Source organism: Oncorhynchus keta, chromosome 2 (genome assembly GCF_023373465.1).
Source record: "Oncorhynchus keta strain PuntledgeMale-10-30-2019 chromosome 2, Oket_V2, whole genome shotgun sequence".
NCBI classification, from domain to species: Eukaryota; Metazoa; Chordata; class Actinopteri; order Salmoniformes; family Salmonidae; genus Oncorhynchus; species Oncorhynchus keta.
In genome coordinates, this window is record NC_068422.1 from 894,939 (window position 1) to 909,584 (window position 14,646).

General features: G+C 39.2%; 1 protein-coding gene across 15 annotated transcripts in view; it reads left to right on the top strand.

Moving 5' to 3' along the window:
- Nucleotides 1-1,078: 1,078 nt before the first annotated feature.
- LOC118360900 (neurexin-1a-like) overlaps nucleotides 1,079-14,646 on the top strand; it is an 819,333-nt gene continuing 805,765 nt past the window's right edge. For all 15 annotated transcript variants that reach the window (XM_052470649.1, XM_052470658.1, XM_052470697.1 and 12 more), the window contains exon 1: nucleotides 1,079-2,191. In XM_052470649.1, coding sequence (XP_052326609.1) covers nucleotides 1,477-2,191 — 715 coding nt within the window. In that variant the 5' untranslated portion in view covers nucleotides 1,079-1,476. The remainder of the gene's footprint in view (nucleotides 2,192-14,646) is intronic.

Genomic DNA, 14,646 nt, shown 5'->3' on the forward strand with positions numbered 1-14,646 from the left:
TTATTGGGATGGTTTTCTTTTAGGTTTGAATGAAATGCCACTTTCTGTCTGGCCCGTCTAGACCTAGGTTCAAATACATGCGTATGTAAGCATTTGCATCTTAAATAGGCCTACTTATTTTCTGTTTATTTGAGTATTTAAAAATAATGTGTCCGAATTCAATTACTTAGATTTGAAGTATTTGATCGGTTATCAAATAATTTCTCATGATACTCGGCTATTTGTAACTATTTTCAGATAGCCTGCTTGTTCCAATTACATTTCAAATACCCATATTACTAAACAGACGTATGTTCAAATACATGGAGTATTTAAATATTTCTATTTAAAAATACACTTGTCTGTATATTTGGACATATTCAAATACATGCCGATACTTACCAATACATTTCCAAAATCATTTCAATATTCAATTATGCGCTTATCATAGTTCTGTTGGAAGCTGAGTAAAAAGGTAGATGAAATACGGAGGAAACCGAAAAAACAAGATTCTAGCAGTTAATTGATATGCATGATTCTCTGGAATAGCAGAAATACTTTTCTACACAACCTTTATAATTCCAATACACTTATGGAATGACAGAGTTCATGGAAAGTACTCTGTCTAATTCTGATGTAAAACTGTGAGAGCTGGTTACTACCAGCGGATTGTGGATCATGCTGCTTTTGATGACCTGTGAAGACCTAAAGGGAAAAGGGAAAGATGACTAAACAAAATGAACTGTCCATTCTTATGTTTCTTTTCTTTTTACAGATCATCTTCTCATTATGTTATAAGCCGAAGCTTTGTGGATCAGAGACTGGCCTTGGGGGGAGGGGGGAGGGGGGACAATTGGCTTGTTTCGCGCCCAACGCTTATCAATCAGCCAATTACAACCATTCTGTTTTGGAGGGGTCTTTTCAGCGCCCGTTTTGGAGGATGCAGGGTGAGAAGCCAAAAGCAAAGATTCCGGATGCCGGCTACAACTTCTTGGGGTGAATAGGAGGGTTATCGATGCCATTTCAGCAGCAGTAGAACCGGCTGGTGCGCTCTAGCTGCCTCTCACCGACCGAAAGTCCCCTTTATGCATGTTCCAACACTAAGAGAAATAGAATAACAAATGGTTATTTGATTTCTGAATCACCATCAACTGTTTTGGAAGAAAATCTGTATCATAAAAGAAAGGAAATCGTCTGACCGAATAAAAATAAATAAGACTGAGGATTTCGGATTTAGGGGCGACAGAGAAGTGGACCAATACACAACGATTATATATGTTTTTCCGGCTGGCTATTATAGCTTGCTGGTAGGATATGACAACGACATAATTGGTTAAGGTTTACAATGTGTCATTTCATATTCACAATTGTTAATGGTCAGTCCGTGTATTACATCACTCAGCCCTAATTTATAGCTTGATAAATTAAAATCCCGCCTGAAATCTGATTTAGCGGTATTGTAGCCTATCGAGGCCTAAAGAACAATTTGGCCACATCATGGTTATTGCAATGCGGCATGGAGCCCATCTAATATGGGTATGCCTTCTCGTCTGCTGTATGGTAGACATAGGGGCCTCTATGGAGTTTACAGGTGCAGAGGGCCAGTGGGCCAGGTTTCCAATGTGGAATGCATGTTGCGAGAGTGAAATGAGCTTCAACATGAAAACCAAGAGTTCCCACGGGCTGTTAGTGTACTTCGATGACGAGGGATTCTGTGACTTTTTAGAACTCCTAATACACAACGGTAAACTCAGTCTTCGATTCTCCATCTTCTGCGCTGAGCCTGCAATGGTTCTAACCAACACCACGGTGAACGACAGCCAGTGGCACACGGTGACAATAAAGAGAAACTTTAAAAACACGACGCTAATGGTGGACAAAGAGGTGAAATGGGTCGAAGTGAAGTCGAAAAGAAAGGATATGACTGTCTTCAGCTACCTGTTCCTTGGGGGGATACCGCCGGAATTACGCTCTGTGGCTTTACGGTTAACGCTGGCTGCTGTCAAGGACCAGGTGCCTTTTACCGGATGGATAACGGACGTAAAGGTCAACAAGACAGATTCGGCTCTCCTAAACAGCGCGGGGGTCATTAACGACCTCTGCAGTGCGGCGGCCAACATGTGTTTAAACGGAGGGGTCTGTAATGTCATTAACCACGAACCCAAGTGCGACTGCTCGCAGACTGGATACCAGGGCAAGGACTGCAGCGACGGTAAGATATCTGGATTCCCTTTTGGACCGTTGCCTGGTTTAGGCCTACTAACAATACTCGTCAGTTCCCCTTTATCTAACTAAACAACAACACAACATGATCTTTGATAGTTTTCCAACATTTAGAGAGGTTGGCTAATAATAATCTTACAGTTTACAGCAAATGCACGTCATCCCTTCCTCTATACTAGGCCGACAGACCTATACGCCTGTAGGCCCACACTAATAATTCAATAATTCCGAGTGCAAAACACGTTCATCATTATACAACACCTTTTTAACATATGTCGTCATAGTTGTTTCTAAGGTTGTTAATGAGTGGTTGTGCTCCTGCAAGGGCTCATTAGCCCAACACGCAGGTGTTCCTCATTCTCTAAGGTGTCTTGCCTCTACCTGCAAAAGGTCACCAGGGGAATGGTTGACCTATAAAGTTGTTTAATCTCCAATGACTTTAGCATCCTTCTGAATGTTTCAAGTCATAAATAGTAATACGCATTTAGAAGAAGACGAAGGACATGATATGCACATATATGAATAATATATGCAGTACCTATATGCAGTACGTTGTGCATTGCATAGTATAATGTAGCCAAGACTCCAGACCTTGTTAAGTATGCTACCTGTACTATATCTACTGTTTGTTGATAAGTGATTACAATAACATCTTCTAAGTAGTTTTATGAAATACACAAGAAACCTTTTCTTGGTGACATTTTGCTTGATTTTAAGGTTAGAATTTCAGAGAAGAAAGTCGACTTCACACACTGTTCAGTTACTTTTGTGGCTGAATCTTGGCCTATAGATGTTGGTGCAATGCTGGACCAGATTGTCCTGTGATTTGAAGGCAGAGGTTGGACATTTGAATAGTTTTACTGTTTGGAACAGCTCTATTTTCTGTTATTGTCATTTCCTTGTTGCACTTTGTTGGCTTTGTTGATGAAGTATACAGACCATATTAGCTTTAAATTACATCCCAATTGGCACCCTATTCCCTACATAGTGCACTACTTATGATCATGGCCCATAGGGATACACACTTGGGGCTTTATTTTAACAACTCTAACACAATGGTAAATGTTAGCGCTGGCGGCAGCGTTATAGGTTCAGGGGTGTGTCAGCTATTCTCACAACCAAAATTACGGGCGCAGTAGCTGACAGTGGAGCAAAAAGGCTGGGTTTTGATGAATAAACAACTTGTGGGTGTGTCAAGGCTTGCCTCCTATATGGCCAATCAGAACATGCGGCATTGCTAAATAATATGTGATCGCTTCAAGTTGTGTATTTACGGTCATCTATTGTGTTGTCATCAACTCCAATTCAAATGTCAGTCCATCATAGCCTAGTTTGTTAAATAGCCTGCCTCATATGTCCTAATATGTTGAACATGTTTACAGTCAACATCACTCTAATTGCATCTCTTTAATATGGAAACACATTGTTAAACATAGGCTATAGTATTTACATTGATATGGGGGCTAGGCCTAATGTAAAGTGTAGTCTGGACATGGACATGACAAACCTAGTCAATGAGCAATATTAAATTGGATAGGCTATTAGAAAGGCCTAAAAACATTGTATACTTCTAATCAATTTCTAATTGAAATGAAACAACTTTTTTTTAAATAGGTCATGTTTAAATACAGTTCCAGGCACCATAATTGCACCCCATGGATGTATAATACAGACAAGGCAACAGACTATGGAGGGTTTTACACACATTCAAACTTTTCACAGGAGCTGGATAAAGATGTATGGTACAGAGAAAGGGGTAATATCCACTCACCATTATACTGCTTACACATGTAATGTTTTATAAACATTGTGGAACCATCTTACAGATCATAGTTGCACTTCTCCAGAAATAACAGCCAAAATTGCATTTGAGCCATATATGTTTTCATGGATGGTGAATCTTTCTAACAAGTTTGATTTTTTATCTAATTAAACAGAAAACAATCAATCTGTTTTTTAAACCAAAACCAATAGTTCTAAATAGGATCGTGTCAGAAGCATGATGTCATAAATCATACCTCTAATTCCATGAGCCTAAGGCGCTGTGTGCATGCATAGGCCTAAGGGCTCTATGGCAGGAGGCATGGATGTTTGTCCTATTCACTGAAGATAGTATATTAAATAGTATACATTAACCCTACAATAGGCCAAGTTACAACAAACATGTAGCCTATCTAGTTTTTTATTGTTGGCTTCAACATGGATATATTAGTCTACACACAATATATATGCCATTTAGCAGACGCTTTTATCCAAAGCGACTTACAGTCATGTGTGCATACATTCTACGTATGGGTGGTCCCAGGAATCGAACCCACTACCCTGGCGTTACAAGTGCCATGCTCTACCAACTGAGCTACTACAATGAATTTGTAGTTCGAAAATGCACTGCATCTTGGAACCATGGACAACTGCATCTTGGAGCCATGGACACCTGCATCTTGGAGCCATGGACAACTGCATCTTGGAACCATGGACAACTGCATCTTGGAGCCATGGACACCTGCATCTTGGAGCCATGGACACCTGCATCTTGGAGCCATGGACACCTGCATCTTGGTGCCATGGACAATTGGACCTTGGAGCCATGGACAACTGCATCTTGGAGCCATGGACAACTGCATCTTGGAACCATGGACAACTGCATCTTGGAGCCATGGACAACTGCATCTTGGAGCCATGGACAACTGCATCTTGGAGCCATGGACAACTGCATCTTGGAGCCATGGACACCTACATCTTGGAGCCATGGACACCTGCATCTTGGAGCCATGGACACCTGCATCTTGGAGCTTTGGACACCTGCATCTTGCCTATACAAGCAGCTACAGGAGCCATGGACACCTGCATCTTGGTGCCATGGACAATTGGACCTTGGAGCCATGGACAACTGCATCTTGGAGCCATGGACAACTGCATCTTGGAGCCATGGACACCTACATCTTGGAGCCATGGACACCTGCATCTTGGAGCCATGGACAATTGGACCTTGCCTAACCATTATAATACGTGACTTTGCCACGTGAAAGGTAAACAAACGAGCAGGCATATAGCCTATGCTACAAGCAGATTCAGTATTCAAGGACAGCGATTGGTTTCACAGTTATGTCCAACAGATGAAAGTGGAAGATGCAAATTTTTTACAAAATGATAAAGGAAAAACTGTTCCTAAACAGACTTCCTACAGTTACTGACACCTTTCATTCAACGGGCATCGCACATAGTCCACATTTTTCACACAAGCTGCATGAAAATAAATTATGTCCAAAATAAAGAAAAAAACTGATTGTCTGTTGACTGTTTTACTGTTCATTAGATTTTAATAAAACATTGGTTATAGGCTACTGATTATGCTACTGTGCGCCTCCCCTGGCAAAATCGCTGCCATAATCAATTGTGAACCTAAAATATCACCAGTAGCGCTGCTTGAAATTGTCACACATTTTTAAGGACACACCTAAAAAAGTATTCTCACAGCAGATACTATGTTGAATTGGTGGTACTTTGGTGGTACTTATTCTGGGGGCTTGAACAGAAATATAAAACTGACTCCTGGAGGAGTGAAGGAGCGCAGCCTGAGAGGAATATCACCCCACATGAGAGCAGTCTCTTACAGGGTGGAAACTCAAATAGGAACCATCTCTCATGGGCTCCCTTGGTTCGGGGTGTGGGGGCAGTTTATGCACCCAATTTGATATAGACAATTTAGTACATTTCATGGTCTTGTGCATATAGCTCCAGCATAGCCAACATGATCTCATTAGAATATGTCTGGAATAGCAGTCACAGATTGGGAACCCACATAGGAAACCGCTCTCAGGTGCTACTTAGGAACACTCCTCCATTGGTTTTGGGGGATGGTTTATGCTGATACACCCATGATGGTGATGTTGCCTACAGTAGACCGTTTCATATGTATTTATACATATAATTAATAATCAAATTAAAGTTTATTGGTCACGTAAACAGATTTGCAGGTGTTGTAGCAGGTGCAGTGAAATACTTATGTTACCAGCTCCAACATAGCAGTAGAATGTCTTATGTTTCCAGCTCCATCAGGGCAGTAGAATGTCTTATGTTTCCAGCTCCATCAGGGCAGTAGAATGTCTTATGTTTCCAGCTCCATCAGGGCAGTAGAATGTCTTATGTTACCAGCTCCATCAGGGCAGTAGAATGTCTTATGTTACCAGCTCCAACAGGGCAGTAGAATGTCTTATGTTACCAGCTCCAACAGGGCAGTAGAATGTCTTATGTTACCAGCTCCAACAGGACAGTAGAATGTCTTATGTTACCAGCTCCAACAGGGCAGTAGAATGTCTCATGTTACCAGCTCCAACAGGGCAGTAGAATGTCTTATGTTACCAGCTCCAACAGGACAGTAGAATGTCTTATGTTACCAGCTCCAACAGGGCAGTAGAATGTCTTATGTTACCAGCTCCAACAGGGCAGTAGAATGTCTCATGTTACCAGCTCCAACAGGACAGTAGAATGTCTTATGTTACCAGCTCCAACAGGACAGTAGAATGTCTTATGTTACCAGCTCCAACAGGACAGTAGAATGTCTTATGTTACCAGCTCCAACAGGACAGTAGAATGTCTTATGTTACCAGCTCCAACAGAGCAGTAGAATGTCTCATGTTACCAGCTCCAACAGGACAGTAGAATGTCTTATGTTACCAGCTCCAACAGGGCAGTAGAATGTCTGATGTTACCAGCTCCAACAGGGCATTAGAATGTCTGATGTTACCAGCTCCAACAGGGCAGTAGAATGTCTCATGTTACCAGCTCCAACAGGACAGTAGAATGTCTTATGTTACCAGCTCCAACAGGACAGTAGAATGTCTTATGTTACCAGCTCCAACAGAGCAGAAGAATGTCTGATGTTACCAGCTCCAACAGGACAGTAGAATGTCTTATGTTACCAGCTCCAACAGGGCAGTAGAATGTCTTATGTTACCAGCTCCAACAGGGCAGTAGAATGTCTGATGTTACCAGCTCCAACAGGGCAGTAGAATGTCTTATGTTACCAGCTCCAACAGGACAGTAGAATGTCTCATGTTACCAGCTCCAACAGGACAGTAGAATGTCTCATGTTACCAGCTCCAACAGGACAGTAGAATGTCTTATGTTACCAGCTCCAACAGGGCAGTAGAATGTCTGATGTTACCAGCTCCAACAGGACAGTAGAATGTCTTATGTTACCAGCTCCAACAGGGCAGTAGAATGTCTGATGTTACCAGCTCCAACAGGGCAGTAGAATGTCTTATGTTACCAGCTCCAACAGGGCAGTAGAATGTCTTATGTTACCAGCTCCAACAGGACAGTAGAATGTCTCATGTTACCAGCTCCAACAGGACAGTAGAATGTCTTATGTTACCAGCTCCAACAGAGCAGTAGAATGTCTTATGTTACCAGCTCCAACAGGACAGTAGAATGTCTTATGTTACCAGCTCCAACAGGGCAGTAGAATGTCTTATGTTACCAGCTCCAACAGGACAGTAGAATGTCTTATGTTACCAGCTCCAACAGGGCAGTAGAATGTCTTATGTTACCAGCTCCAACAGGACAGTAGAATGTCTTATGTTACCAGCTCCAACAGGACAGTAGAATGTCTTATGTTACCAGCTCCAACAGGACAGTAGAATGTCTTATGTTACCAGCTCCAACAGGGCAGTAGAATGTCTCATGTTACCAGCTCCAACAGGACAGTAGAATGTCTTATGTTACCAGCTCCAACAGGGCAGTAGAATGTCTTATGTTACCAGCTCCAACAGGGCAGTAGAATGTCTGATGTTACCAGCTCCAACAGGACATTAGAATGTCTCATGTTACCAGCTCCAACAGGACAGTAGAATGTCTTATGTTACCAGCTCCAACAGGACAGTAGAATGTCTCATGTTACCAGCTCCAACAGGACAGTAGAATGTCTTATGTTACCAGCTCCAACAGAGCAGTAGATTGTCTTATGTTACCAGCTCCAACAGGGCAGTAGAATGTCTTATGTTACCAGCTCCAACAGGACAGTAGAATGTCTTATGTTACCAGCTCCAACAGGACAGTAGAATGTCTTATGTTACCAGCTCCAACAGGGCAGTAGAATGTCTTATGTTACCAGCTCCAACAGGGCAGTAGAATGTCTTATGTTACCAGCTCCAACAGGACAGTAGAATGTCTTATGTTACCAGCTCCAACAGGACAGTAGAATGTCTTATGTTACCAGCTCCAACAGCTCCAACAGGCAGTAGAATGTCTTATGTTACCAGCTCCAACAGGACAGTAGAATGTCTTATGTTACCAGCTCCAACAGGACAGTAGAATGTCTTATGTTACCAGCTCCAACAGAGCAGTAGAATGTCTCATGTTACCAGCTCCAACAGGACAGTAGAATGTCTTATGTTACCAGCTCCAACAGGACAGTAGAATGTCTTATGTTACCAGCTCCAACAGGGCAGTAGAATGTCTTATGTTACCAGCTCCAACAGGACAGTAGAATGTCTTATGTTACCAGCTCCAACAGGGCAGTAGAATGTCTCATGTTACCAGCTCCAACAGGACAGTAGAATGTCTTATGTTACCAGCTCCAACAGGACAGTAGAATGTCTTATGTTACCAGCTCCAACAGGACAGTAGAATGTCTCATGTTACCAGCTCCAACAGAGCAGTAGAATGTCTTATGTTACCAGCTCCAACAGGGCAGTAGAATGTCTTATGTTACCAGCTCCAACAGGACAGTAGAATGTCTCATGTTACCAGCTCCAACAGGACAGTAGAATGTCTTATGTTACCAGCTCCAACAGGACAGTAGAATGTCTTATGTTACCAGCTCCAACAGGGCAGTAGAATGTCTTATGTTACCAGCTCCAACAGCTCCAACACAGTAGAATGTCTTATGTTACCAGCTCCAACAGGACAGTAGAATGTCTTATGTTACCAGCTCCAACAGGGCAGTAGAATGTCTTATGTTACCAGCTCCAACAGGCAGTAGAATGTCTTATGTTACCAGCTCCAACAGGGCAGTAGAATGTCTTATGTTACCAGCTCCAACAGGGCAGTAGAATGTCTTATGTTACCAGCTCCAACAGGACAGTAGAATGTCTTATGTTACCAGCTCCAACAGAGCAGTAGAATGTCTTATGTTACCAGCTCCAACAGGACAGTAGAATGTCTTATGTTACCAGCTCCAACAGGACAGTAGAATGTCTTATGTTACCAGCTCCAACAGGACAGTAGAATGTCTTATGTTACCAGCTCCAACAGGACAGTAGAATGTCTTATGTTACCAGCTCCAACAGAGCAGTAGAATGTCTTATGTTACCAGCTCCAACAGGGCAGTAGAATGTCTTATGTTACCAGCTCCAACAGGACAGTAGAATGTCTTATGTTACCAGCTCCAACAGAGCAGTATAATGTCTTATGTTATCAGCTCCAACAGAGCAGTAGAATGTCTTATGTTACCAGCTCCAACAGGGCATTAGAATGTCTTATGTTACCAGCTCCAACAGGGCATTAGAATGTCTTATGTTACCAGCTCCAACAGGGCATTAGAATGTCTTATGTTACCAGCTCCAACAGGGCAGTAGAATGTCTCATGTTACCAACTCCAACAGGACAGTAGAATGTATTATGTTACCAGCTCCAACAGGACAGTAGAATGTCTTATGTTACCAGCTCCAACAGGACAGTAGAATGTCTTATGTTACCAGCTCCAACAGGGCAGTAGAATGTCTTATGTTACCAGCTCCAACAGGGCGGTAGAATGTCTCACAAATACAATGCAAATACACACATAAACATAATCTTTAAAAAACAAAAAACAATCAAATGTAGGTATATTAGCCTGATCATGTGTCAGAATCCAGAATATAAATACATGGTGTGTATAGACGGTATAGAATGTGTCGGAATCCAGAATATAAACACATGGTGTGTATAGAATGTGTCAGAATCCAGAATATAAATACATGGTGTGTATAGACAGTATAGAATGTGTCAGAATCCAGAATATAAATACATGGTGTGTATAGACAGTATAGAATGTGTCAGAATCCAGAATATAAATACATGGTGTGTATAGACAGTATAGAATGTGTCAGAATCCAGAATATAAACACATGGTGTGTATAGACAGTATAGAATGTGTCAGAATCCAGAATATAAATACATGGTGTGTATAGACAGTATAGAATGTGTCAGAATCCAGAATATAAATACATGGTGTGTATAGACAGTATAGAATGTGTCAGAATCCAGAATATAAATACATGGTGTGTATAGACAGTATAGAATGTGTCAGAATCCAGAATATAAACACATGGTGTGTATAGAGGGTATAGAATGTTCAGTCAGAATCCAGAATATAAATACATGGTGTGTATAGAAGGTATAGAATGTGTCAGAATCCAGAATATAAATACATGGTGTGTATAGACAGTATAGAATGTGTCAGAATCCAGAATATAAACACATGGTGTGTATAGACGGTATAGAATGTGTCAGAATCCAGAATATAAACACATGGTGTGTATAGAATGTGTCAGAATCCAGAATATAAATACATGGTGTGTATAGACAGTATAGAATGTGTCAGAATCCAGAATATAAACACATGGTGTGTATAGACAGTATAGAATGTGTCAGAATCCAGAATATAAACACATGGTGTGTATAGACAGTATAGAATGTGTCAGAATCCAGAATATAAATACATGGTGTGTATAGACAGTATAGAATGTGTCAGAATCCAGAATATAAACACATGGTGTGTATAGACGGTATAGAATGTGTCAGAATCCAGAATATAAACACATGGTGTGTATAGAATGTGTCAGAATCCAGAATATAAATACATGGTGTGTATAGACAGTATAGAATGTGTCAGAATCAAGAATATAAATACATGGTGTGTATAGACGGTATAGAATGTGTCAGAATCCAGAATATAAACACATGGTGTGTATAGACGGTATAGAATGTGTCAGAATCCAGAATATAAATATATGGTGTGTATAGACAGTATAGAATGTGTCAGAATTCAGAATATAAACACATGGTGTGTATAGACAGTATAGAATGTGTCAGAATCCAGAATATAAATACATGGTGTGTATAGACAGTATAGAATGTGTCAGAATCCAGAATATAAACACATGGTGTGTATAGACGGTATAGAATGTGTCAGAATCCAGAATATAAACACATGGTGTGTATAGAATGTGTCAGAATCCAGAATATAAATACATGGTGTGTATAGACAGTATAGAATGTGTCAGAATTCAGAATATAAACACATGGTGTGTATAGACAGTATAGAATGTGTCAGAATCCAGAATATAAACACATGGTGTGTATAGACAGTATAGAATGTGTCAGAATCCAGAATATAAATACATGGTGTGTATACACGGTATAGAATGTGTCAGAATCCAGAATATAAACACATGGTGTGTATAGAATGTGTCAGAATCCAGAATATAAATACATGGTGTGTATAGACAGTATAGAATGTGTCAGAATTCAGAATATAAACACATGGTGTGTATAGACAGTATAGAATGTGTCAGAATCCAGAATATAAATACATGGTGTGTATAGAGGGTATAGAATGTGTCAGAATCCAGAATATAAACACATGGTGTGTATAGACAGTATAGAATGTGTCAGAATCCAGAATATAAATACATGGTGTGTATAGACAGTATAGAATGTGTCAGAATCCAGAATATAAATACATGGTGTGTATAGACAGTATAGAATGTGTCAGAATCCAGAATATAAATACATGGTGTGTATAGACAGTATAGAATGGTCAGAATCCAGAATATAAATACATGGTGTGTATAGACAGTATAGAATGTGTCAGAATCCAGAATATAAACACATGGTGTGTATAGAGGGTATAGAATGTGTCAGAATCAGAATATAAATATATGGTGTGTATAGACAGTATAGAATGTGTCAGAATCCAGAATATAAACACATGGTGTGTATAGAAGGTATAGAATGTGTCAGAATCCAGAATATAAATACATGGTGTGTATAGACAGTATAGAATGTGTCAGAATCCAGAATATAAATACATGGTGTGTATAGACAGTATAGAATGTGTCAGAATCCAGAATATAAATACATGGTGTGTATAGACAGTATAGAATGTGTCAGAATCCAGAATATAAATACATGGTGTGTATAGAAGGTATAGAATGTGTCAGAATCGAGAATATAAATACATGGTGTGTATAGGCAGTATAGAATGTGTCAGAATCGAGAATATAAATACATGGTGTGTATAGAATGTGTCAGAATCCAGAATATAAATACATGGTGTGTATAGACAGTATAGAATGTGTCAGAATCCAGAATATAAATACATGGTGTGTATAGACAGTATAGAATGTGTCAGAATCGAGAATATAAATACATGGTGTGTATAGACAGTATAGAATGTGTCAGAATCCAGAATATAAATATATGGTGTGTATAGACGGTATAGAATGTGTCAGAATCCAGAATATAAATACATGGTGTGTATAGACAGTATAGAATGTGTCAGAATCAGAATATAAACACATGGTGTGTATAGACAGTATAGAATGTGTCAGAATCCAGAATATAAATACATGGTGTGTATAGACAGTATAGAATGTGTCAGAATCCAGAATATAAATACATGGTGTGTATAGACAGTATAGAATGTGTCAGAATCCAGAATATAAATATATGGTGTGTATAGACAGTATAGAATGTGTCAGAATCCAGAATATAAATACATGGTGTGTATAGAGGGTATAGAATGTGTCAGAATCCAGAATATAAATACATGGTGTGTATAGACAGTATAGAATGTGTCAGAATCCAGAATATAAATACATGGTGTGTATAGACAGTATAGAATGTGTCAGAATCCAGAATATAAATACATGGTGTGTATAGACAGTATAGAATGTGTCAGAATCCAGAATATAAATACATGGTGTGTATAGACAGTATAGAATGTGTCAGAATCCAGAATATAAATACATGGTGTGTATAGACAGTATAGAATGTGTCAGAATCCAGAATATAAATACATGGTGTGTATAGACAGTATAGAATGTGTCAGAATCCAGAATATAAATACATGGTGTGTATAGACGGTATAGAATGTGTCAGAATCCAGAATATAAATACATGGTGTGTATAGACGGTATAGAATGTGTCAGAATCCAGAATATAAATATATGGTGTGTATAGACGGTATAGAATGTGTCAGAATCCAGAATATAAATACATGGTGTGTATAGACAGTATAGAATGTGTCAGAATCCAGAATATAAATATATGGTGTGTATAAACAGTATAGAATGTGTCAGAATCCAGAATATAAATACATGGTGTGTATAGACAGTATAGAATGTGTCAGAATCCAGAATATAAATACATGGTGTGTATAGACGGTATAGAATGTGTCAGAATCCAGAATATAAATATATGGTGTGTATAGACAGTATAGAATGTGTCAGAATCCAGAATATAAACACATGGTGTGTATAGACAGTATAGAATGTGTCAGAATCCAGAATATAAACACATGGTGTGTATAGACGGTATAGAATGTGTCAGAATCCAGAATATAAATACATGGTGTGTATAGACAGTATAGAATGTGTCAGAATCCAGAATATAAACACATGGTGTGTATAGACAGTATAGAATGTGTCAGAATCCAGAATATAAATACATGGTGTGTATAGACAGTATAGAATGTGTCAGAATCCAGAATATAAACACATGGTGTGTATAGAATGTGTCAGAATCCAGAATATAAACACATGGTGTGTATAGACAGTATAGAATGTGTCAGAATCCAGAATATAAACACATGTGTGTGTATAGAGGGTATAGAATGTGTCAGAATCCAGAATATAAATACATGGTGTGTATAGACAGTATAGAATGTGTCAGAATCCAGAATATAAATATATGGTGTGTATAGACGGTATAGAATGGGTCAGAATTCAGAATATAAACACATGGTGTGTATAGAGGTATAGAATGTGTCAGAATCCAGAATATAAATACATGGTGTGTATAGACAGTATAGAATGTGTCAGAATCGAGAATATAAATACATGGTGTGTATAGGCAGTATAGAATGTGTCAGAATCCAGAATATAAATACATGGTGTGTATAGAATGTGTCAGAATCCAGAATATAAATACATGGTGTGTATAGACAGTATAGAATGTGTCAGAATTCAGAATATAAACACATGGTGTGTATAGACAGTATAGAATGTGTCAGAATCCAGAATATAAATACATGGTGTGTATAGACAGTATAGAATGTGTCAGAATCCAGAATATAAACACATGGTGTGTATAGAGGGTATAGAAGGTGTCAGAATCCAGAATATAAACACATGGTTTGTATAGACAGTATAGAATCTGGAAAAGAAAATGGTATGT